Source organism: Zea mays, chromosome 10, assembly GCF_902167145.1.
Source record: "Zea mays cultivar B73 chromosome 10, Zm-B73-REFERENCE-NAM-5.0, whole genome shotgun sequence".
In the NCBI taxonomy this organism is placed as follows: Eukaryota; Viridiplantae; Streptophyta; class Magnoliopsida; order Poales; family Poaceae; genus Zea; species Zea mays.
In genome coordinates this window covers 31,990,804-32,017,475 of record NC_050105.1, presented here as the reverse complement: position 1 = coordinate 32,017,475, position 26,672 = coordinate 31,990,804, and the positions used below count along the sequence as shown (strand labels likewise).

General features: G+C 48.8%; 1 protein-coding gene across 1 annotated transcript; it reads left to right on the top strand.

Annotated features, from left to right (window-relative positions):
- The first annotated feature begins 19,736 nt into the window (after positions 1-19,736).
- Positions 19,737-23,462, top strand: LOC100381613 (uncharacterized). The gene is made up of 13 exons (NM_001174431.1): positions 19,737-20,063; positions 20,459-20,535; positions 20,630-20,752; positions 20,908-21,010; positions 21,080-21,117; positions 21,248-21,349; positions 21,494-21,577; positions 21,659-21,919; positions 22,267-22,332; positions 22,418-22,539; positions 22,651-22,764; positions 22,990-23,035; positions 23,215-23,462. The coding sequence occupies exons 1-13, from the start codon at positions 19,760-19,762 to the stop codon at positions 23,296-23,298; spliced, it is 1,524 nt and encodes a 507-aa protein (NP_001167902.1). The 5' UTR covers positions 19,737-19,759; the 3' UTR covers positions 23,299-23,462.
- Positions 23,463-26,672: the final 3,210 nt, after the last annotated feature.

Genomic DNA, 26,672 nt, shown 5'->3' with positions numbered 1-26,672 from the left:
TTTCTTCTCCTTCCCTTTGGAGGAGTCCTTCTTCTTCTCCTTCCCTTTGGAGGAGTTTTTCTTCTCCTTCCTCTTGGTGCGGGACTCTTCCGATGAAGTGCTCCCGTGGCTTGTAGTGGGCTTTTCGCCGGTCTCCATCTCCTTCTTGGCGTGATCTCCCGACATCACTTCGAGCGGTTAGGCTCAAATGAAGCACCGGGCTCTGATACCAATTGATAGTCGCCTAGAGGGGGGTGAATAGGGCGAAACTGAAATTTACAAATATAAACACAACTACAAGCCGGGTTAGCATTAGAAATAAGAACGAGTCCGAGAGAGAGGGCGTGAAAACAAATCGCAAGCGAATAATGAAGTGAGACACGTGGATTTGTTTTACCGAGGTTCGGTTCTCTCAAACCTACTCCACGTTGAGGAGGCCACAAAGGCCGGGTCTCTTTCAACCCTTCCCTCTCTCAAACGGTCCCTCGGACCAAGTGAGCTTCTCTTCTCAAATCACTTTGGGAATCAAAACTTCCCGCAAGGACCACCACACAATTGGTGTCTCTTGCCTCAATTACAAGCGAGTGTTTGATCACAAGAAAGAATGCCAAAGAAAAGAAGCGATCCAAGCGCAAGAGCTCAAATGAACACTACAAATCACTCTCTCTAGTTGTTGGAGCGAAGGCAGAAACGCCACCCTTCGCTCGAAGTCTCCGCTGTTTAGACGCTGCCCTGACAGAGACAAAGCAGGCAGGGACACCCTTCGCTTGATCGGCGCCGGACGAAGACCGGCGACGAAGGCATCCCACAGCGCGGCCTCGCTCAGCTCAGAGGCCCACGTGCGATCCGGCCCATTGTAACGGGCCCTGCGTGGCCGCCGCATGTTACGGGCCTAATTTGTAAAGGCATCCCTGTAATTACAGTCTGTAACCCTGCTTTATGGGAATATTCTGGGGATAACCTAGGTAGCTGAGGGCACATGTGTCCTTAACACAAGGCGCTGGGCGTTCAGGTACCTATAAATACCCCCGCACAGTGCCCGTGAGAGGCCTGGTTAACAGAGCTATTTGCCATCTCACGCATAACCCTTTTGTCACCATTGTTCACCCTTGTTGGCCTCCTTGCGATTGATAGCAAGTTCCAACATTTGGCGCCCACCGTGGGGCGAGGACAAAACCACCCGCGATGGCACCCAAGAGAGCTAACCCGAAGGCTGACGAGGCTGCGAAGGCAGCACTGCTCGCCGCAAGAAAGGGCAAGGCCCTCGCCCTCACCCAATCCACCCACCAAGAGCCCACTGAAGACAATGTTCCCCGCACCTGCGAAGACGACACCTTCCGCACCTGCGGACCCGAAGGACAATCGCAGCCGCCCCCAGGCTTCGCCCCACTGGAAGGCGCGGACCTCACCGAGGACGGTGAAGTCCTCGGCGTCTCCGCGGAAGAACAGCTACAGCTGCGCGCCCTGCGCCTCAGGAATCGCAATCTCCAGAGGCAGAAAGAGATACTGGAGGCCAAGCGCCAGCGTGTGTCCGCACTAGCCAAGGTGCGGCAAATGATACGCGACGAGGAGCAGAAGGCCCAAGACCTCGAGCGCGAGATCGCGCTGATGCAGCGCGAAGGCCACCTTGGCCTGCAGCAAGAGCCACCCCTCCAGCAGCGCGCACAACCGGAAGACACGCGCGAAGGCCACCTCGGCCTGCAGCATGGCCCACCCCTGCAACACCGGGCACAGCCAGAGAACCCGCGTTTCCCCCAGCGTGACTACACCTTCCAGCACGGCGCGCCATTCCAAGGGGTCAACTACCTCGACGAGCGAAGTCCCCTGGCGCCACACCTGCAAGTGACGCCTTGGCCAGCTAACTTCCGAGCAGGGACCTATCCCAAGTACAACGGCAGCACCGACCCGGCGCGATACATAATCAGTTATCAGGTCGCCGTTGCATCCGCCGGAGGGGACGACGCCACAATGGCGAAGTCTTTTATCATCGCCCTAGAGGGCCCAGCACTCACCTGGTTCACCAGATTGCCTCCGCTGTCCATTGATTCTTGGAGAAGTCTCAGGGACAAGTTCCTGCTCAACTTCCAAGGGTACCGCCCAGACACCGACGCCTTGGCCGAGCTCTCGCTTTGCAAACAGCTGGAAAAGGAGACTCTGCGGGAGTATTACCGCAAATTCTTAACACTCAAGTCGCAGCTGCCCTCCGTCGATGATCAGATCGCTATCCACTACGCCATCAGTGGCCTTCGGGCCGGCGTCCTCTACAGCCACTGTATCAGAGATCCACCCAAGAACCTGCAGGAGCTATATCAGCTCTTTGAAAAATATGCCAAATCCGAAGAGCTCCACCAGCGCAAGGTTGAGTCACAGCGGAAGCCCAAAGATGCCCCGCAGTCCAGCCGCACGTGGATGAGGACTCCGCAGCCAGACTCCGGTCGAGACGGCAGCAGTCAGCAGCAAGTGCACAACATCGCCAACCAGCAGCCTGCTGCTGACCCCCCTCGTCGCCAGGAATATCCCCCCTAGGGCCGCGGAAATGGAACTCGTGGCAGGGGCCGAGGGCGCGCGCAGCCGCCGCGCCGGTTCTACTGCCTTTTCCACGGCGAAGACTGCGCCCACCAAACCAAAGACTGCCCCCGAAACGAAGGCCACCAGAGACAGAATGGCGCGGGCGCAGCCAGCCGACAATCCCAGAATTGTCACGCATAATTACCAGCCACCCCCTCCACCATATATCCACGCTCCCGCCCCGCACCCACCGCACCACGCTTACCAACACCATCAGGAAGTACAAATCGTACCTCCTCCACCCCCACCACCACACCAGCAACATCAAAACATCCCCCATGCCCCAAAGCAGGAAGACTTCGCCGATCAACCATATCGCGGAGTCATTCACATGATAACAGGGGGGTCCAGCACTGACTTCGACACCAAGCGGCAGAAGCGGGACCACTACCGCAGCATCAACCATGTCGCCGTCACTGGCCCAGTCGTGCAAACAAAGTGGTCCCACATACCGCTAACCTTCGACGCACGAGACGTCGACCTGCGCAGCGCCCCCCACATCGACGCTATGGTCATCAATTGCAGCGTGGTAGGCTGGGACTTACACAAAGTCCTAGTCGACAACGGCAGTCAGGCGGACATCATCTTCCTCCACGCCTTCGACCGCATGGGTATCAGCCACAGCCTGCTCAAGCCTTCGGACAACCCGTTGTATGGCTTTGGCGGCAAGGGCACCTTTCCCGTTGGCAAAATAGAGTTGCCCCTCTCCTTCGGTGTAGCACCCAATGCCCGAAGTGAGCAAGTAACCTTCGATATTGTCGACATGGTATATCCATACAACGCCATCATGGGCCGGGGCTCCATCAATAAGTTCGAAGCTGCCATCCACGGACTGTACCTATGTATGAAGATACCAGGTCCGCTAGGCGCTATTACGATCTACGACAACCAGCAGACGGCGCGCAACATAGAGCGGGACTTCGTGCCTGGTCAGAGGAACGTACACTGTCTCACAACCCAGCGCGAGGTCTCTGCGCCCGCCAGCCCAACCGACAAGCAGCACGTCAAGGCACAGTTGCAGAGCCAAGACGGGACCAAGACTGTCCCCCTCGATCAGGCCACGCCCAAGCAGACAGTCACTATCAGCGAAGACCTTACCTCACATGAAGAAGAGAAGCTTCTCTGCTGCCTGGCCAAGAATAAAGATGTCTTCGCCTGGTCCGCCCTCGACCTGGTCGGAGTCAGCCGATCCATAATTGAGCACGGCTTGGGAATTGACCCTTCGGTGCGACCAAAAAAGCAAAGGCTTCGCAAAATGTCCGACGAAAAGACAGAGGCCGCCAAGGCGGAGGTGCACCGCCTCCTAGAGGCTAAATTCATCGAGCCAGTGGCTTACCCCACGTGGCTCTCCAATGTTGTAATGGTGCAGAAAAAAAGCGGGAAATGGCGAATGTGCATAGACTTCACCAGTCTCAATAAGGCCTGCCCAAAGGACAATTTCCCGTTGCCACGGATCGACAAATTAGTCGATAGCGCGACCGGATGCGAGGTCATGTCTCTCCTCGACTGCTTCTCCGGCTATCACCAGATATACATGAAGGAGGAAGACAAGGCTAGCACCAGCTTTATAACACCCTTCGGCACTTATTGCTTCATCAGAATGCCGGAGGGTCTCAAGAATGTCGGGTCCACCTTCTCCAGACTCACCAAAACAGTACTCGAAGGGCAGGTTGGCAGAAATATATTTACATATGTGGACGACATCGTCGTCGCCAGCAAGAATAAGGAGGACCATCTCGCCGACCTCGCCGAGACATTCGCGAACATGCGAGATGCACGACTCCGCCTAAACCCGGAAAAGTGCGTCTTCGGTGTTCGCCAGGGCAAGATATTGGGCTACCTGGTGTCACACCGCGGCATCGAGGCCAACCCAACCAAGATCCAGGCCATCGTAGACATGTCGCCTCCGCAGTCCGCCAGGGACGTCCAGCGTCTGACAGGCAGATTGGCCGCTCTCAACAGATTCATCTTTAGGTCCGCCGAGCGAAGTCTCCCCTTCCTCAAAACACTCCGCGGTGCAAAAGACTTCGCCTGGGGACCGAAGCAAGCAGCGGCCTTCGCCTCACTAAAACAGTACCTGTCGGAGCTGGCCATCCTCACAAGCCCCGACTCCTCGCTCCCCCTACTGCTCTATGTCGCGGCTTCGCCGCACACGGTCAGCGCGGCACTGGTGCAGGAGCAGACAGTTGAGGGTGCGGTCAGACAGTGCCCTGTTTACTATGTCTCCGAGGTACTGACACCGTCCAAGTGCAACATGACAGAGCTGGAGAAGATCGCCTACGCAGTCGTTATGTCCTCGCGCAAACTGCGCCATTACTTTGAAGCATTCAAGGTCCGAGTCACCTCAGACAGAGGACTCGGCGAACTCTTTAGAAACCCGGAGGCATCGGTGAGGATTGCCAAGTGGGCAGCCGAACTATCCGGCTACCACATCAGCTTCGAGCCCAGGACAGCCATCAAGTCACAAGTCCTGGCAGACTTCGTCGTCGACTGGACTGGGCCAATAACACAGCCAGACCCGTCCACAGAGAAGGTTTGGACTATCCATTGCGACGGCGCATGGTGCCATGCGGGGGCAGGCGTCGCTGCAGTCGTCACCTCACCAGCCAGAGTCAAACACAGATATGCAGCACGCCTCAGCTTCGCTCTGGAATCCGACAAATGCACAAACAATATAGCAGAGTATGAAGCGGTTATCCTCGGCCTCCGCAAGCTAAGGGCCCTCGGAGTCACCACATGTATCATCAAAACAGACTCCAAGATAGTTGCCGGCTAGGTCGAGAAAGACTTTGCAGCAAAAGATCCCGCACTCATGCAATACCTCGCGGCCATCCGAAGTCTCGAGAGACAGTTCAAGGGATTCACCTTGCAGCATGTGGATAGGGCCAAGAACGAGGAGGCCGATGCATTGGCCAAGGCTGCCGCCAGGGGCGAGCCCTTGCCCTCCGACGTGTTCTTTCACACCATCGGCACGCCAGCCGTCCGGAGCCCCGAAGGGCTCCAAATAACTAATGATAGAGAGGGCCATCGCATAGTCAACCTAATCATGACCGAAGACTGGCGGGCACCAATAACCCTGTTCCTACAGGGGTACTATCATCCAACCGACGTCAGTGAGGCCAAGCGCCTCAGACATCGAAGCCGGGACTTCGGACTGATTGAGGGCCAACTCTACAAGAAAGGGGTCAGTCAGCCGATGCTTAAGTGTGTCACCGAAACCGAAGGCATGCAGATCCTACGTGAAGTCCACAGTGGCACGTGCGGTTCGCACGCAGGGCCAAGGGCCCTAGCTGCCAAGGTGATCCGCCAAGGGTTTTACTGGCCCGCAATGATCTGCGCCGCAAATCGGGTCACAAGGTCCTGCGAAGCCTGCCAGAAGTTTTCTCCTCGGTCAGGCAGCCCCTCGCAGTATACAAAGCTGATTGCCCATACATGGCCTCTCCAGCGCTGGGGCCTGGACATCGTCGGGCCCCTGCCCAGTGCTCAGGGGAACCTCAAGTTCGCCTTCGTAGCCGTCGAATACTTCACCAAATGGATCGAAGCGAGGGCTGTTTCTACAATAACATCAAAGACTGCCCAAAAATTCTTCTGGCAAAACATTGTTTGCCGCTTCGGAGTACCGTCCGAGCTAACAGTTGACAACGGCAAGCAGTTTGACAGCCAAGATTTCAAGGATTTTTGTTTCTCCATCGGCACCAAGCTTGCCTTCGCTTCAGTCTATCATCCGCAGTCCAACGGGGTCGTGGAGCGCGCCAATGGGAAAATCTTCACAACTGTCAAGAAGATGCTCCTCGATGAAAAAAAAGGCAGATGGACCAATTTGTTACCGGAGGCAGTCTGGGCGCTAAACACAACTGAGTGCAGGGCGACTGGGTTCACTCCTTTCCGCCTTCTATACGGATCGGAGGCCATGACCCCGCAAGAAATAAAGCATGGGTCCCCGCGTACAGTTCCGTCAGCCGTCCCTGACGTGGACGAGCCAACTTCAAAAGATCTCATTGACGGAGACCGGGTCTTCGCCCTACAGGCCCTAAACAAATACCAAGCCCAGACCAAAGCATGGCGCGACCACGCATTCATCCCGAGGGAGTTCAGCGAGGGGGACCTCGTACTCGTCCGAACAGCTCGGACGGAGTCCAAGGGCAAGCTGGAGCCCAAGTGGGAGGGCCCCTTTATAGTCAAGACAAAAGCTTCCCCCAGCGCTTACAGGCTCACAACGCCAAATGGCGAGGACCTGGAGCACTCCTGGAACATCGACAACCTTCGCAAATTTTTTGTTTGACTCATTAGGGCTGATTTCGCCCTTGTAATTCGCCAAAAACAATCTTGTACCGGCCCGCACTCTTTTCCTCCCGGGGGGTGAGGTTTTTAACGAGGCGGAGCCATGTAATATATGTGAGAAAAATCCCCCGCAAAAACATGTGTCGAAAAAAGACCGCGACAACGGTCTTCGGCATTCGACCAATTCGAGGTCACCGCGAGGCTAAGCGCTAGCCACCCTCGCGTGCGACAAATCCGCGCAGAAGTCGCCTAAGGGTGCAGTCGGACCAGCACAACAAGTGCGCAAAAACTGAAGTCTATCGCGAAGACTATCCGCGCAGAAGTCGCCTAAGGGTGCAGCCGGACTAGCACAACAAGTGCGAAAAAACCGAAGTCTACCGCGAAGACTATCTGCGCAGAAGTCGCCTAAGGGTGCAGCCGGACTAGCACAACAAGTGCGAAAAAACCGAAGTCTACCGCGAAGACTATCCGCGCAGAAGTCGCCTAAGGGTGCAGCCGGACTAGCACAACAAGTGCGAAAAAACCAAAGTCTACCGCGAAGACTATCCGCGCAGAAGTCGCCTAAGGGTGCAGCCGGACTAACACAACAAGTGCGAAAAAGTGCGAAAAAACCGAAGTCTACCGCGAAGACTATCCGCGCAGAAGTCGCCTAAGGGTGCAGCCGGACTAACACAACAAATGCGAAAAAAGTGCGAAAAAACCGAAGTTTACTGCGAAGACCATCCGCGCAGAAGCCGCCTAAGGGCGCAGCCGAACTAGTACAACAAAAGCAGAAACGACAGCATCAAACCATCCGCGCTAAGACCGACTATAATCACAACAGCACAGCATAACCAACCATACCAGACAAAGTACACAACGCCCTCGCAGGCACAGGCACGCGAGGGCACACAACTTCATCGTACAAGCCTTTACACATATACAAGCGAGGGCGCCACACTCTACATCGGCTCAACCTTAGGAATAATTCCCATCTCCCTATAATTAAATAACATTATCCTAAGCTCCTCACCCGCAAAAAGACTTCGCAGTTCCCCTTCCCCTGTACTCGCGGCGGCCGGCAAAGACAACAGTTCCTGCCGACCAGCCCTACTCACACGAAGCCGAGCCCCTTCCTCCGCGCTAACCCTACGCTTTGCAACCGCCCTTCGTCGTCGGCGCCCGGTGCTAGGACCTGGCACGTCTGGCGCGTCCGCGGCATGTGGCGTAGCCTCCGCTGCAGCCACGTCCAAGGCCGCAAAATAATCCAAGTCCTCCTCCGACGACTCCTCAGTCCACTCAACCGAGCTCCCAGAGTCAGTAAAATCAAAAAACTCAGATGCAGATTCACCATATCCATTACCACCTTCCGCGGTCGAAGCCGCCAAAAATTCAGTAGTAGCGGTTGCGTGCGCAGGCCCAAAATCTTGAACCTGCGCAGCAACCAAAATTCAGCAAAACATCCAAAATTCCCCAACCCTATACACCCACTACGCCACCTGCGAAGGCCCTGACGCTGCGGGAGCCTCCGCCGCTGGCTCCGCCGCTGGCTCCGCCGCCGCTTCTGCCGTTGTTTCCGCCGCCTCCGCCGCGGGATCTTCAGCACTCGGCACAGCAGCTGCGGGGGCATCAGGGGCGCCTTCGGCCACCTTTGGGGGCAGGTCTTCGCCGGCCGCAGCGGATGTGGGGGCAGCCGTCGCGATCGCCGCGGTCTCCGGGGTTGGCTCCAGGGCGACCCCGGACACGGCCTCCGCAGGGGTCGGCTCCGGGTCAGGCAGCGCGCTGTTCAACGCCCCGAAGTCGTCCACCCGCTCGCCACGCAACGCCTAAGACAAAACACGCAAGATTCAGCAAACACACGCACACCCCACATCCAACAAACGCCAAACAAACGAAGATGTTACCTGAGCCATCGCCGTCTCCGCCCGCTCCCTGACCACCTCGCGACCGTGCAGACCCCACATCCGGTCGTAGAGGGCCCCGGCAGAATCCTTCACCATGAGGTCTTCAACCTTATAGACTTCTCGATCAAAATCTTCATCCGCCTGGTCGAAGACCTCGAAGTGCCGGCACCCTTCGCGGGAGAGCGCGTTCATCGCCCCCTCGCAGGTAACCAGGGAGGCGTACGACATGAACCCCCCCACGACAGCGGGGAGTTCCTGCAGCTCCTCCTGCACCCATTGCAGAAAACGAAGCCCGGGCTCTCGGTCCGGCACCTCGAAGTCACCGGTCCGCGCACCCAGCTCACGATACGTATCCATAAGCTGTGTGCGCGTCCGTTCAGCCTTCGCACGCATCGCGGCCTCGGCCCCCTTCGCGCGGCTCTCCAGGGCGGTGAGCCGCTCCTGCAGATGTTCGGCGAGCTCCTTGGCAAGTTTGCCCTCCTCTCGCGCCAGTTTGGCCTCCGCCTGCGCAGCCTGCTCCTTGGCGATGGCCTCGTTGGCCTCCCTCCTCTCCGCCGCCAGTTGGCGCCGGAGGTCAGCTTTCTCCCTCTCCAGTACGGCCACCTTGTCCGTCAGTTTACGGCACTTGCTGTCGGAGGCTGATTTCTCACGGACAGCGTCAGCATGTTGTGTCCGAAGTCTCTCGACTTCGGCAGACACAGCTGCCGTGAGGGCCCCCGACGCAGTACGGCTGGCGAAGTCAGCCACCTGCAGAGCACATGTAAGGCTGTTGCCAAAAAAAAAGAAAAAAAGAAGAAAAGAAGGGGGGGTGACTATAGCTCAGCAGACCTGACTCAGCGCCTCCGTCACCTCCTTCATCCGGCGGGTCGCTGCGCCCGCCTCGTCCCTGACAACTGCGAGGGCCGACACCTCGCCTCCGGAGCCAAGAGCCTCGCCCCTCGCCTTCGGCACTATGGCAGCCGTCGCGATCGCCGCGGCAGGCGCAACTGTAGCAAGCTGGCCCTCGTCCGACCCTGCAACGCATCAACGAATTAAAAAAAAAGCCAGCGACTTACCACCAAGATAGTCCTCCACACAAGTGTCGGTGGCGAAGTCGGCGACACGCTTGCCTGCCGACGGCAACGCTCGGGCCGCCTTCGCGGCCTCCGCCACCCTGCTGAGCGGCGGCACAGCCTTTGCCGGTTCGGAGCCTCCGGCGCCCGCCGCTGCCTCCGGCGCCTTGCTAGATGCAGGGACGCCTGACCTCGCCGCCAGCGGCGGCTTGCCTCCGCCGGGGGCCGCAGCCTTCGCCGACCCCCGCTTTTGCCTCTTTGGCCTGGCTTCAACAATCCTCATAGCCGCCTGCCACTTTTGTGCAGCCCCCTGGCGATCCTTGTCCATCACTGCCGACACAACAGCAGCAATATTCCGCCCGTAAGGAAAAACTCTCCATTTGCGAACCATGCGAGATGTAAAAACGTCCCCGCTGGCCGCGCGGGGGATAGGAACATTCCTAGGCCAGCAACCCCCGGTAACCTTCAGCATCCGAGCCGAAGACTCCCGGAGCTCGGGCGAAGACATCCTTTCCCCCGGGGCCGCGCACGTCCTCATCAACTCTCTAGCAAAGCCATCGGAAACCCCAAATCCTCCCATGGCAGTACCTAGTTTCCTCTTCTTAGAGGATGGGGCGGCCGCCGGTGCAGGGTCGTCTTTAGTCTCCACCACCGGTTTCTTCCCTCGGCGGTCCGCATCGTCTTGACCAGGGTAGCCGTCATATGGCAGTTGGTTCAACTCGAAGACCCTATTCAGACGGTCATTCGACCCGCGGATCTCCCAGCTGCGCTGGCCCTCTGTCCTCGGCACATAACGCCCAACAAGCCGCACCGCCTCATCCTCCGCCTCACACACAAAGGCGGCCGGATCACGGTTTCGCAGATTTAGCGCGAAGGCGGGACTCCGCACCACCTTCCCACCACGGAAAGGCATCTGGCGAGGGCATACTTCGCCCAACGCCCAACCATGCGCCAAGGGCCATACCCCGTACGCCGCAAACTCTTCAACCAAGTCGCGCCCACTGCTCTGGCCGGTGGCACACCAAAGGGCCCCTTCGTCCACATCATCCTCCGCCACTTCAAAGGGCGGGTACGCCGAGTAAAAATGAGAGCACATCTCGGACACGGGAAGTCCCTCGTGGCCTTCGACGGTACCCTCAGCAACGTAAAACCAAAATTCATTCCAGTTGCCCCACTTGTTGCGGGCGCAAGGAACCAACTCTACTACCTACATCGTGGTCTTGCCGGTCTTCGGCGTGAACGTGCAGGACCCAAACTGAGCAACTTCGTCCCTGATCATCCTCTTCTGCCAGTGTAAACAATAATGCTTCGCAAAAACTTTGACCGATGGCTGTCCGCCGTACGAAGTCGTCGCCCAGACATACTTCGACAGGGCCACCACGGCATTCGGCGTCAGCTGATGAATTTGCACGTTGAACCTGCGCAGGACTTCGCCAACAAACCGGTGTGCAGGCAAGCGGAGACCGGCGGCGAAGAACGCCTCGAAAACAACCAACTCGCCCTCCGGCTCGGGGACTTTCTCCGTCCCCGGGGCACGAGCAACTCCGCCGCCGAAGTAGCCCAACCGCTGCATATCCTCCACGCGGGCCGACGACATTCGTGACACGCCGAAAGCAACAGAGTCGCCGGCGCGCAACTCCTCCGCCATCAAACTACTCAGCGTCTCCTCCGACGAGGCGGCGGCCGACGGCGAGGAATCGGCCGGCGGCGTAGCGGCAGCGGAAGAAGAGGAGGACGGCATTGCTACGTACCGTCGGCGGCGGCGGGCAGTCTGCTTCACTCGCGCCAGATCTCCGGCGAACAAGAGCACGGCGGGCAGACGAGCAGCAAGACGGCGGGCGGCTAGGGTTTTCGCGGAGTGCGGAAAGTAAAGTTCAAAAAGCGCCGGGCCCCGCCCCCTTTTATAGGCAGGGCGCGGCGCTTCGGGAAACCCGCAATCCAACAGTACGCCGTCAATCAACGGTCACATCAAAAACCCCCGCGGAACCACTTCGAGCGAGGGCAGCGTCTCCGCCATCTAGCGACGTCTTCGGCACCAGGTGACTTTGTCGAACTGGTCCCTCGGAGGGCAAATGTTGGAGCGAAGGCAGAAACGCCACCCTTCGCTCGAAGTCTCCGCTGTTTAGCCGCTGCCCTGACAGAGACAAAGCAGGCAGGGACACCCTTCGCTTGATCGGCGCCGGACGAAGACCGGCGACGAAGGCATCCCACAGCGCGGCCTCGCCCAGCTCAGAGGCCCACGTGCGATCCGGCCCATTGTAACGGGCCCTGCGTGGCCGCCGCATGTTACGGGCCTAATTTGTAAAGGCATCCCTGTAATTACAGTCTGTAACCCTGCTTTATGGGAATATTCTGGGGATAACCTAGGTAGCTGAGGGCACATGCGTCCTTAACACAAGGCGCTGGGCGTTCAGGTACCTATAAATACCCCCGCACAGTGCCCGTGAGAGGCCTGGTTAACAGAGCTATTTGCCATCTCACGCGTAACCCTTTTGTCACCACTGTTCACCCTTGTTGGCCTCCTTGCGATTGATAGCAAGTTCCAACACTAGTCACTAAGGCTTTGTGTGGAGTTGGGAGAGGATTTGATCTCTTTGGTGTGCTTTGCAATGAATGCTAGCTCTTGTATAGTGGTTGGAAGCTGGAAAACTTGGATGCAATGAATGGTGGGGTGGTTGGGGTATTTATAGCCCCAACCACCAAACATGACCGTTGTTGGAGGCTGTCTGTCGTATGGTGCACCGGACAGTCCGGTGCACACCGGACATGTCCGGTGCGCCAGCCACGTCACCAAAGGCGTTGGATTCCGACCGTTGGAGTTCTGACTTCTGGGCCCGCCTGGATGTCCGGTGGCGCACCGGACATGTACTGTAGAGTGTCCGGTGCGCCAGCATGGGCGTGCCTGACTTCTGCGCGCTTCTGGCGCGCATTGAATGCGCCTGCAGGTGACCGTTGGCGCGAAGTAGCCGTTGCTCCGCAGATGCACCGGACAGTCCGGTGAATTATAGCGGAGCAGCCACTGCGTTTTCCCGAGGCTGGCGAGTTCCATAGGCGGCTCTTCCTTGGAGCACCGGACACTGTCCGGTGTACACCGGACAGTCCGGTGAATTATAGCGGAGTGCCTCTGGAAATTCCCGAAGGTGAGGAGTTCAGCACGGAGTCCCCTGGTGCACCGGAGAGGTATTGTAGAATGTTCGGTGGTGCACCGGACATGTCCGGTGCACCAGACCAGGGCACACTTCGGTATGCTTTTTAGCTCTCCATTTTGAACCCAACGTTGGTCCTTTTAATTGGCTTGTTGTGAACCTTTGGCACCTGTATAACTTATACACTAGAGCAAACTAGTTAGTCCAATTATTTGTGTTGGGCAATTCAACCACCAAAATTATTTAGGAACTAGGTGTAAGCCTAATTCCCTTTCAGCATCCACAGAGCTAGGGGTGGACGAAATGCTCGTGGCTCGTCAATTCGTGGTCAGCTCAGCTCGGATTGGCTCGATTGAATTTTTTCAAGAGCTGAGCTAACATTCTAGCTCGGTTCGTTAATGAGCCAGCTCGGTTTGTTAACGAGCCATCTCGCAAGCTAAACGAGTTATCACATTTCAGCAAAACAAAACTATATGCATATCATTTACGTAACAATTGATGAACATGTTACATGTATGTCTGGTGTCTATGGCCCATAAGTTAAAGTAATGATTGATGAACTATGTCTATGTGTTAAATTGGTCTATACGGATATAACTGTGGGTTAAACTGATGAGCATGTGTGTGAATTGTGAATTGATGAGTGATGAATTATGTTAATTTGGGGTTACATTGATGTAGTCTGTGAAACTATGAGTATAATTACTATTTTCTATTGTTAAATTAGTTTGAAATTAACTAGAAATTGATTATTGTATAGATATTGTTTTTTTCTCCTCTCGCGATCTAAACGAGCCAGTTCGAGCTCGTAAACGAATTGACAAGCTGAGCTAGCTCGATATCCAGCCCTACTTAGAGCCTCAGTCCAATCTACTTTACATCATGTGAACTATAAAATACAAACACTTGAAAAACATTAGTTTATTAGTTATGTTGATCATTAAACTCCAAAATTAATTAGTCAAATGAGGTGGGTCCATTTTTCTTATAGTTTAATATAGAATTATATTTTCACTAGTGCTATATTTTGATATCGTAGAAGAAGTATATGAAAAAAATAGATTCAAATACATCTATTTTAGTGTTTATATTATTAATATATGATATAAATATAAATATAAATATACATATTCAATTTCTAGTGAACACGGGTTTGGATACTCTGGTTGTACGTTAGCCAGCTTCACATCTGTAAAGAACAGAGAATATGTGCCTTTCACTATTAGAGAATGGGGTTTTCAAGCAATAAGGGCTAGTTTGGAAGCCACAAAACTGGAGGGGATTTGAGAGGCTAAAATCTCCTCCTTATTCAAAATTGAATAAGAAGGGGATTTTAGCCCCTCTAATACCATCCAGTTTTTAAACTCCCAAACTAGTCCTAAAGGCATTGGTTACTCCATTGTCCTTATTCCGAACTAGAATGACTTAACCTTGACCAAGTGTGTGTGTATATATATATATATAGTATTAGGAGCCCTGGGCTTCTCCTAATTAGAGGAAGCCCTAGTCATGTCTTCCGGTCTGGCTAACCCCGCACCACACCTCAATCCGTTGGAACCAAACTACCACCTTCCGATTGACTCAATCCACGGTTCAGACCGTGTCGCCATCAAACCCTATCCTCACGTCACATCCTCGCCCCCTCTGGACTCGCCCAGCCGCCGGGCACCGGCGATGCGTCTACGTCCTTGCCCAGCTGCCGGCCACTAGCGATCCGTTCGCACCCTCACCACCTCCATCCTCACCCAGATCCGTCTGCGTCCTCGCCCCCTCTGAACTCGCCCAGCCGCGGGGCACCGGTGATGCGTCCGCGTCCTTGCCCCCTCCGGGCTTGCCCAGCCGCCGGGCACCGACGATCCGTTCGCACCCTCGCCCCCTCCGGACTCGCCCAGCCGCCGACAACCAGCGATCCATCCACGCCCTCGCCCGCTCCGGACCACGCCCGCACCGCCTCCACGCCCTACGAACTTCCCGTCACGGGCCCGTACACCGTTTCTGTCTTCCTCAAGAAGGGCTTCCTCTCCATCCCCGGGTTCATCCTCGCCGGCGACAACCTCGTCGCCAAGTGCCCCTCCTGGTTCTGGTGCATTCTTTACTCATCTCGCCCTGCTCTGTCTTCCTTGAAACCTAGAAATAAACATGTGTATTTCAAATATACCATGATTAAAACATATATCTCTTCTCTTGAGATGATCAATATGGTTGTATCACTTCTCTTGTGATTTTTATTCCTAAATACGTCTTTTATGCTAATTTGAATGTGTTATTATGCTCAATTACCAGATCTCGTGTACGCTCCGCATTATAAACACGTAGACCACCAGTTCTATATCATTTTTATGTTCTTTTGGTAAATACGTAGATCCAAGTTATATTTCCCCTAAATAAACTAGACAAACCTAGGAGCAACTACATGATTTATATAAAAAAGATATAGGCACCACAATTCTGTATCGGCTATAACTCTGATTTGGGTAGTCTGTGTGTACATCCACACTTTCAATCAGCTCAGTTGTCGCGACCCTCTATCAGTTATGATAATGTGTTTTGAAGATGCTTGAATGGTTTCTTGGTTTTCTGGAATCGGAATAATTGTTCAAACTTTTATTAGCATGGTGTCTAGCCATCTTTCAAACTGAATAAAATTTAATTATTACTGTTGTACAACAGATGGACACGTGTATTTAGTTTGCTTTCCTCAATGTGCATGGTAGGAAGGTTAAGCTCATGTTATCTTTGACAGGTGTACTACCCTCATGCTGCATGCCTAGACTCTATATCTGTCATATACGCTAAAGAAATAGGTCAGGCTAGCCCAATATCTGTTCTTCAGCCTCTATCTAAAGATTGCTCAGATTCTGAAAATATCAGACAAGAGCCTGCAGATCCATATGGTTACTCATTATGCCTTCATACCTTTATCTGTGACTCTCTGGCCTTTTATATTTTCTATTTTGTGTGTTTAATTATATTGTCTTCTTTTAGATCTCCAACTCACGCTTGAGCTTGGCACATCTGCACCAAGGGAGACTGCTGCAGAGGCAAGTAGTTTTCGTGGAACTAGTGTCTGTTTATCCTCCGAAGTGCAGTAAAGCGATGAGAAACCCATATTGCTGGTTGAAGACATCCTTGAAGAATTTGAAGATGATGCGAAAAGGGACTAAGCCAGAGAAGAAAGGATTTGATCCGAAGTGGCTAGGTTTAGCAGACTGCATCGACAGGGCAGGAAGGGACATTGAGAGAATGGTAAAAGATGACCTGTTGGAAGAGCTGGTTGTTGAGCTACTGTTCAGTTAGGTATGAGCTTTACGATCAGAATTTCAATAATGAATGCTACTTAGCATGTATGAGCTTTATGAATGAGCTGGTCTCATTTATTAATTGGTCATGCAGGAGCTGCTGGCTATTCAGCAGCAAGGACCTTGCAATAGGGTTCTTTGGAACCCGCAACTTGAGATTTAAGCATCAACGACTAATTGAGATCCTGAGTTATGCTGTGGTCATAGCAGTATGTTCCTATGCGCTGTTGTCATTCGTATGTTCCTATGTGTACTTGAGTTAGCAACTACCTAATGCTTTAACTGTCAAAATGTTTTTTGTTTATTTGGTCTAGTAGCATTACTCTTGTGGACAAAGACTTGTATGCAAGAGTTGCAGACTTTGGTCTACCCAAACTTTGATTCAACATACTTTGATGTGAGCTGCATAACTATGTGTATAGTACTGCCTTTTTTCTGGAATTTTAGTTAAGTCATAAGCTATGGACATACCTAAATGTTCTTATTTGGGATGCCAACTATTTTTGTATTCAGTTAAAAAAGTTGTTCATTAAGTTTCTTATCCATTTAATGGATATGATATAAATTTGTCCCTGCTTAAAGACAATTTGATTGATTCCCTAAAAGGGGTCTTAGATGTTTCATTTTTCATTAGTTAAGAATCTTTTTTGCTTATTCATTACTATGGGTTCTATAAATCTAAAACTTGTTTATTCAGAGAAATAAAAAATAGCAGTTCATTTTCGTTGTTTTCTGTTAGTTTTTCTGTCACAAGTTAGCAAAGTTGTAACCTAATTTGATCAATTTTGAGGAATTATTGCCTCTCCTAATAGACTTTTGCATCTTTCATATATGTGTACAGGTTTAGTTATCAATACTATTTTTAGTTGTGATCGTCAATGCCGTATGCTATAGTAGATAGACTTTTACCAATTACTACTATTTATGATCACTTTCTGATTCTAATTTTCTAAACATTTCTTTGCTGGAATTTGAGAGGGCCTTCATTGATTTCTATAACTCAATATTGCATAAAAATGAGACCGTTTTTCAAGTAATTGGATGGAGAGGGGCTTATAGCCATATGCATCTGTTTGTTTGCATAGTCTAAAACTGAAGTGAACTTAGGTAAGCAGGAGATTCAGTGTAGCATGGCTTTAGATTAAGGATTCAGATGAAAAGAGAGCTGAGTTTTAGTGTAGCAGGGTGTGTATTTTTGCACCTTTTCGTCGTAATCTGATCTTCTAACTCAAGAGATTTTTCTTTTGGTAATCTGATCTTCTAACTCAAGTGTGCATTCAGTTTAGTCTGTAGGTTATGTTAGTCATAACAAGCTAGAAAAGATGATCATATTAACAAGGAAAGATCATATTAACAGTTCATGTTACGTTTGCAGATATGGACTTTTGCGTGTATGTACCAACAACTAAAATGTAAACACGACATTATCATAGTTGAGTACAGGAATAATTATCTCTTATATCTTATTGTAAAATCTAAAACAGTTCTCCTGTAGATGGTTAGCTTGCATTTTACGCCACAATTACCTCAGATCACTTCTTGTTGTATTTACTCCAATTTACGATATTTCTTGATGCATTTTATGACAACCTCGTGCGCAGAGAGATATATTCGATCTACATTCGTTATTATGAAACAGATGAATGATTTACGCTAAAATTCGTACTCATTTACGTTGTTTTGGTTCACGTTTTACGCATAAATCCGTCCGAGCCAGAACCCGCGTACGTCCGGTGACGCGCGATTTTCGCGCCGTAAATTTCGGCTCGATTCGCCATTACGAAACAGATATACGATTTACTCTAACATTCTACTAATTTACGATGTTTCGGTTCACGTTTACGCTAAAATCCATTCGAGCCAGAACCTGCGCACGATCGGCCGGACTTAATTTTCACGTCGTAATCTCGGGGCCCATTTGTTGTTACGAAACAGATAAATGATTTACACTAAATTTCATACTCATTTACGTTGTTTTAGTTCACGATTTACGCTGATCTCTATTTGTGCCAGAACCCGCGCACGATCGGTTGCACGCGATTTTCACGCCGTAATTTTGGGGCCCATTTGCTGTTACAAAACAGATATAGAATTTACGCTAAATTTCGTACTCATTTACGTTGTTTTAGATCACGTTTTACGCTGGAATCCGCCCGAGCCAGAACCAGCGCACGATCGGCTGCACGCGATTTTCACGCCGTAATTTTGAGCCCCGTTTGCTGTGACAAAACAGATACAAGATTTACGCTAAATTCCGTACTTATTTACGCTGTTTTAGCTCACGTTTTACGCTGGAATCCGACCGAGCCAGAACCAGCACACGATCGGACGCGCGTGGGTATACCTGACTAGGGCTTCCTATACTAATGGAAGCCCAGGGCTTCCATTACCTCGTCCATATATATATATATATATATATATATATATATATATATATATATATATATATATATATATATATATATATATATATATGGCAACGTATCCTGTGTAAAAGGTTCTCCTGTGTAAACATGCTAAAACGTCTTAACAACCTTTGGATCCAGAATCAAAGGCTAATCTTAATCCCACCTGATAATCTTGTGTTTTTTCTAAAGAACCCCCTCCTGGTAATCTGGTGTGATGGCGGTTAGGTGGGATTAAAATTAGCCTTTGATTCTGGATCCAAAGGTTGTTAAGGCGTTTTAGCATGTTTACACAGGAGAATCTTTTACACAGGATACGTTGCCTATATATATATATATATATATATATATATATAATATTAAAGAGAAAATTTTTATACCTGTTTTTCTCACCTCTTCCTAACTGAGTAGAGAAATTATATCTAGAAATAATAAGGACATGTTTGGTAAAACGGCTCTTCCTATATTTTTTTATTTGGTGTATGAGCCAAAAAAATTACGGCAAAGAATATTCAGCATATGCTACTTGCTGGTACTTCCATACTGCAGAGTTCAAACCGCTAAGCATATGCTACTTACTGGTAGCTGCTAGACATATTCAGCTAAGCATTCAAACTGCCATTATATGAAACTGCATTCAGGTAGAGCTGCCATATGCAGCTAAGCCACCGCATTCATATGCTACTTGCTGCCTTGCTGCGCTGGCAGTTGCTACTACAGAGTTCAAACTGCATTCACAGAACAAACTTCGTGGAACAAGCTCCATGAACCGAACTGCTACTAAAATTAAATAATAGTAGTTTGATATTATAAATATTATATTACATGATAAAATTAAATGATAATAGTAGTAGTTTGATATTATAAATATTAGTACTGTTTTTATGAACATAGTTAGACATATGAAGATTTGGCTCTACCTGATTTAATTAAAGCTATAGGTCATTCTTTTTGGAAGCAGCGACTAGAGAGTACTCCGGTATGTGCTGGCTTTGCGGCCGGTCAACAACATCAGTACGTCACCGCGCATTACTCCCCGTACTTCCTTCCGTCTCTACCAGGAGCCACGCAGCTCTATTTAAACACACTCCCGGCCGGGCTGCGCTGCCATACCATCCGTCGTCGAGCTCACATAGATAGATAGCAATGGCCTGCTCTCCCTCGGCTCCGCTGGCTCGTGCTGTAACGGCCATTCTCCTGCTGGCCTCCATCATCTGCTGCTGCCGCTCGGCGCCGCCGGGTGCGCTCGTGACGCGTCTCCCCGGGTTCGACGGCGCCAAGCTGCCGTCGAAGCACTACGCCGGGTACGTGACGGTGGACGAGCATGTCGGGAGCAAGCTGTTCTACTACCTGGTGGAGTCGGAGCGCGACCCGGCCCGGGACCCTGTCGTGCTCTGGCTCAACGGCGGCCCCGGCTGCTCCAGCATGGATGGCTTCGTCTACGAGCACGGTGCGTCGTCGATCATTAATTGCTAGGTCTAATTAAGAGGGCAAAAGGAAGAAGAAGCTGTGGGGAATGCTGGCCTCGGAATTCTGCTTCTATCCGCAGTCGTCTTCTCTTTCCTATCTTACGAGGATATAGCTAAACCAATAGATTTGCATACTTAATTCATCCTATATTTGACACTTATTTTAAATGAGTAATCGTATTGTGTTATTTTACTCTAAATGACAAATCATATTGCAGAGATATGATCACCTTTGTTGTGTCATCTTTTCGCAAGTAGCAGGTTTTCTTTTGCTAGAAAATCTTTCTAACAATAAATACTCAAGCCCATAGAAATTCTTTCTATGGCCTCCTCTAATTAAAATTGCAATTAACCCGTGTTGTTTTGGATTCTGCAGGACCGTTCAACTTTGAGTCGGGAGGGTCAAGTGGAAATCTACCAAAGCTTCATCTCAACCCTTATAGCTGGTCCAAGGTCGGCCATTTTTCATAAGTATCCTAAGAAATAGGCATAAACGACTATTTGGAGTTCTAGACAAAGTATAGTATAGTAAAAGTTTTCCTTGCAGGTGTCTAGTGTAATATACTTGGACTCTCCTTCTGGTGTCGGGCTGTCATACTCAAAAAATGTTTCAGATTATGAAACTGGTGACCTTAAGACAGCCGCTGATTCACATACTTTTCTTCTCAAGGTATATATATATATTTTTTATAAATTTTCAAGTGCATTACATCGAGGTGATATATATGAAGACGTTATTTCATCTTATATATTGGTGCTACCATATTTTTTGTGAAACACAAACACACACCTGAGTTTCCTCCTCTTCTATCTTTAATTAACCAGTGGTTCCAGCTCTATCCGGAGTTCCAGAAAAATCCATTTTACATAGCTGGAGAGTCATATGCCGGAGTTTATATCCCTACCCTCGCAAACCAAGTGGTCCAAGGTACGTGTTGGCGGCTTTGAGGACAAATTGTTTGTAATTTAATCTTGTTGCTAACGAATTATTCTACAGGAATCCATAAAGGAGATAATCCAGTTATAAACTTCAAGGTTAGTGACTTTGTGAATTTGATTATATGCGGTTGCAAAGCCTAGATACTAACAATATCTTTTTTTTTCTAAAAATAGTGTAATCTATGAATAAGTTTAGCTTTATTCTACCTACTCTCATGCATGTTAGGGCTACATGGTTGGGAATGGTGTGTGTGACGTCACCTTTGATGGTAATGCTCTTGTACCGTTTGCACATGGAATGGGCCTAATTTCAGATGACATATACGAGGTAGTATGTCGATATTCCACTGAAATATCACTATAAAAATTTCCTTTTGCCTTAAAATCTAGTGATGGACTAGTGTTGTATCAGCACAATCCATTCTCATCCTTCCTTTTAATTGACCATCTTTGCTATATTTGTAATATGCAGCAAACGAATACTGCATGTCAAGGAAACTACTGGAACTATTCTTATAGTGAAAAATGCGCCGATGCAGTGTCGAATGTCGATATGGTAAACCACGCTGACAATATCTAGCTAGTAAAAAAAAATTAATGTAGTTCTCATGCATGTTTTATATTATGATCTCTGTAGGTAATCAGCGGATTAAATATTTATAACATCCTTGAGCCATGCTACCATGGCACAAACACCAAGGAAGTGATCTCACGACGAAGTAATAATAATAGAATGCCGCAAAGCTTCAAAGATCTGGGTGTAACTAGCAGGCCCCTTCCTGTAAGAACAAGAATGTTTGGACGGGCTTGGCCTTTGAGAGCTCCTGTAAGAGATGGCCGTGTTCCATCGTGGCAAGAGCTAGCCGCTACTAATAATTTTCCGTCAGTTATGTGTATGGTGAGCACAAGCATATTACATATATAGTAACCTTCCATCCTTTACTTTTTTTCTCCACATCAAAAATGTGCTCTGTGTTTAGGTTTCCATCCTCTTTGTTTACATATATTTGATACAAAAATTCTACAAAATAGTGAACCAATGCAAAAAGAAAAAAAAACATTTTCTGTGAATCAACCGAAAATTTCTGCGATCTTGTTTGATTTTTCATTCCTTTGATTGGATGCATTTTTCATTCCAAATTACAGTATGTATTATGAGTTACTTTTCCTTCAAGAGAAGCTGGTTCATTATCCTGATTGCTTAGTGTACCGCGTCTTGTTTTTTCTTTCCATACTAATCTTCAGAACGATGAAGTAGCGACGGCATGGCTCAACCATGACAGCGTCAGATCTGCAATTCATGCAGAACCAGTATGATATCCACCTTCTTTACTTGATGGTTTTGATCTTAGAAATTTGAATCTCCTTCAACCGTAGTACATCATGCACATGTTAGGTCAGTGCAATTGGACCGTGGATCCTATGCACAGATCAATTGTTGTTTCACCATGATGCTGGGAGTATGATCATCTATCACAAAAACCTTACAAGTCAGGGTTATCGAGCTATCATTTACAGGTACTTTAACAACACGTAATATGTTTTTGACTCTCTTATATTCTTGTTAATCTCAGGAGAAGCTCCTATCACCATTGCCTTTTAAAAAAAAACAAATTGCATTTGTTTCAGCGGCGACCATGATATGTGTGTACCTTACACTGGGAGCCTAGCATGGACCACATCTTTACGCTATGGTGTCATTGATTCGTGGCGACCGTGGTTTGTCAATGGACAAGTTTCTGGGTACGTATTTGACAAACAATGGTCATTCTGTCCTAAGATTTTGTATATATAAATGCATAATCACTGTAATATAGTATTTCTTTTGTGAGAGTTATATATTCAGTTAAATTATGTCTTTTATATATTTTTCAATAATTTCAAGCGAACATTTGTATGTATGTATCAAGGGAAGAAATTAAGGGCATATAGCTCACCTTATATTTGCTTGTTAATTATACTCCTCAGGTACACTCAAGGATACGAGAATGGCCTCACTTTTGCTACTATTAAGGTACTGTAATTTCTATTTTGTCTAATAATCACTTGATGTACGAATTATCACGCGATACTAGCCTACCAAATCAAGCATAACTTATTTTCAATGATATGGTCACATTACTAATAAAACACCAAAACAAATCGAAGCCTCGAGATTGGGCCATTATTAACTCCCATGTTGTTTTCTCGCAGGGTTCTGGGCATGCAGTTCCTGAGTATAAACCACAGGAAGCATTGGCTTTCTACAGCCGTTGGCTTGCTGGTTCTAAACTGTGAAGCTCATCAATGCAGCAGTGTTGAATCAAATAGAGCACAAGGGATCAAAGTACCTAGCGCCAACGATGATGCTGCATTCTTTTATCCAAATAATCATATCGCTAATGCTGACGTTCACATGTATTGTTGTTCACTCCTTTAAGGTGTGACAAAATATTTGAGACAAATTTCATTTGTTTTCAAACCTGAAAGGTTACAAACAGTTGAATTAATGTGGGTCTGGCCTAAATTAATATTCAATAATAGTCAATTCTAAAGGTCCAATTTAATGCTACGGTGTACTAGTACTTTAGTGTCATACCGTAAGTTCAAGGGATAATTCAATCAACTTAAATAGGTGGATCATTGGTGCATCTATTGAGAAGTTGAGAAAATGATGAAGAACTGTCACACGCGCACGCGGCGCCGGCCGGGCCGGGCCGTGGCTGTGGCCGTGGTAGATCGGACATTGTCCGAATATTCCTTTCTAATGGTTGCGCATTTTGCATAGAGTGATGACCGTACATTATTGTCGTATGTTACTGGTCGTTTCCTGTGTTATAGCTAGTAACGGACGAGCTGTAATGGTTGTCAGCTAGTGACGGACGTCACTGATGACGTCAGTTTTTAGCTGGCTATAACGGTAGCTCTGATGGCGATCGTTACTGTCCGTTGGCCTCCCTCTGCGCGTGTATATATACGGAGGAGGTGAGGCTGCTTCTGGTTACGACAGAGCAGTACACACGTACAAACATTCTCGGACATGTTGCATACAGCCCATCCCCCTCTCACCTTCTGCGAGCACAGAGAGTGGGAGAGCAGGCCTCCGAAATCGCCATCCGCAGAGGGACACTTGCTCAAGTGTGCGAGCGATCAGGTTTTTGGGGAGCGTACTCGCTTCGTCCGCCCGACCAACGCTGATCAGATTCCTCGTCGCCGACGCCGTTCGAGTGACTGCACTACGTACATCGACTGCGTATGATGCCACTGATGCCTTGAGCATCGGCCCCTCAGCAGGGTACAATCTGTTCTTTGTATTTGTGCATATTTTACTATTGTTTACTGCTTATGTGAGTAGTGATACACATATGCACATACATGTCGTCGCATACATCATTGTGATTTTTTGGATTAAATTAAAACTGAAAATACCTATTTCTTCAACAATCCAAAAACCTGATATTAGGCATTTTTCTGTTAGTGGTTTTGTTGCTGCGTTAAAACCAAGTGAATCTTTTGATGGGACATTTTATAAGAGGTGGTGTAGTAAGATGATACTGTGGTTGACTGCAATGAACTGCTATCATGCCACACAAGGGAAACCCGAACAGTTCACTCCTGAAGAGGAGAGAATGTTCGACGTTGCTAATAACCTGTTTCGAGACGCTGTGATTGGCGCTCTTGCCAACAAGTATGTTGATTCTTGTCTAACGTGCACATCTGCAAAAGAGTTATGGGATGTATTAGATGAGAAGTTCGGTGTTTCTGATGCTGGTAGCGAGTTGTACATCATGGAGCAGCTGTTTGACTACAAGATGGTGGAGAACCGTCTTGTAGTCGAACAGGCTCATGAAATACAGGCACTGGCTAAGGAACTCGAACAGTTCCCATGTGTCTTGCCTGACAAGTTCGTGGCTGGCGGTATTATCGCTAAGCTGCCACCTTCTTGGATGGATTTTGCTACCACTCTAAAACATAAGAGACAAGAGTTTAGCGTGGCTGAGCTTATTGGGTTTCTTGATGTTGAAGAGAGGGTAAGAGTAAAAGACACTCGAGGAAAAGGAGTTGATACTTCTAGTGCCAATATGGTACAAAAGAACTCCAATACGTCACATAATAATAAAAGGAAGAACAAGCAACAGAATGCCACGAAGCCCAAGCAGGCAGCCTCGTCTAAAAGGAAGAACAAAGGAACTGGTTGCTTTGTTTGCGGGAGTACTGATCACTGGGCAAGTGCTTGTCCAGACCGCAAATTTAAGCAAGAGAAAAAAACCAGCTCAAGAGAAGAAAACAACAAACATTGTTGTTAGCGAGACCGCAGAAGGAACATCGAGGTATGGTAATCTTTTACCTACTGTTCTTTCAGTGTGTCAATCCCCTGAGTGGTGGGCTGACACTGGTGCTAACATTCATGTGTGTGCTTATATTTCTTTGTTTTCTTCTTATTAGTGCAAAGGGGCTAGAGCCTTGCTAATGGGGAACGGATCACATGCGTGTGTTCATGGTGTTGGTACAATCATTCTAAAGTTTACTTCAGGAAAGATGGTGCTATTGAAGAACGTGTAGCATGTCCCCTCCATCAAAAAGAATCTTGTTAGTGGCTCGTTGCTATGTCGAGATGGCTATAAACTTGTGTTTGAGTCCAATAAATGTATACTATCAAAGTATTCGACATTTGTTAGAAAAGGCTATGACAATGGAGGCTTGTTCCGCGTATCTTTGCATGATGTGTGTAACAAGTTTGTGAACAATGTGATTTTGAACGAGTCATATACTTGGCATTCATGACTTTGTCATGTCAATTTTGGTTGTGTGTTGCCATTAGCAAATTTAAATTTAATCCCAAAAATTGATTTAGTCAAAGGTTCTAAGTGCCAGGTGTGCGTGCAATCTAAGCAACCTCGCAAGCCTCATAAGGCTACGGAGGCGAGGAACTTGGCACCACTAGACTTAATACATTTCGATTTATGTGAGATGAATGGAATATTAACTAAGGGAGGCAAACAATATTTTACTACTTTTATTGATGATTCTACTAGATTTTGTTATGTGTATCTCTTAAAGTCGAAAGACGAAGCTTTGCATTATTTTAAGACTTACAAAGCTGAAGGGGAAAATCAACTCGAGAGGAAAATTAAACGGTTAAGCTCTGATCGTGGTGGAGAATATTTTTCAGGTGATTTTTCTGATTTTTGTGTGGAAATTGGTATTATTCATGAGAGGACACTGCCATACTCACCACAATCTAATGGGGTTGCTGAGAGAAAGAACCGTACTCTAACTGATTTGGTTAACGCCATGTTAGAGACTTCAGGACTATCTAAGGAATGGTGGGGCGAGGCAATCTTGACGACATGTCATGTCCTGAATAAAGTTCCCACAAAGAACAAAGAAATCACACCATTCGAGGAATGGGAAAAGAGGAAATTAAATATCTCCTTTTTGCGCACCTGGGGTTGTTTGGCTAAAGTGAATGTGCCAAGTAACAAGAAGCGCAAATTAGGACCGGAAACTGTTGATTGTGTTTTCCTTAGGTATGCTTTTCACAGCATTGGATATAGTTTATTAATTATAAACTCTAGAGTACCGTACATGTTGGTTGGTACTATTATGGAGTCCAGAGATGCTATGTTGTTTGAGCACGAATTTCCCATGAAAGCTACACATGATACGTC

Coding starts and splice junctions, on each gene's coding strand:
- LOC100381613 (NM_001174431.1), top strand. CDS start 19,760: ATGGCCTGCTCTCCCTCGGCTCCGCTGGCTCGTGCTGTAACGGCCATT. Junction 20,536..20,629: donor ACCCTTATAGCTGGTCCAAG/GTCGGCCATTTT, acceptor TTTTCCTTGCAG/GTGTCTAGTGTAATATACTT. Junction 21,118..21,247: donor ATCCAGTTATAAACTTCAAG/GTTAGTGACTTT, acceptor CATGCATGTTAG/GGCTACATGGTTGGGAATGG.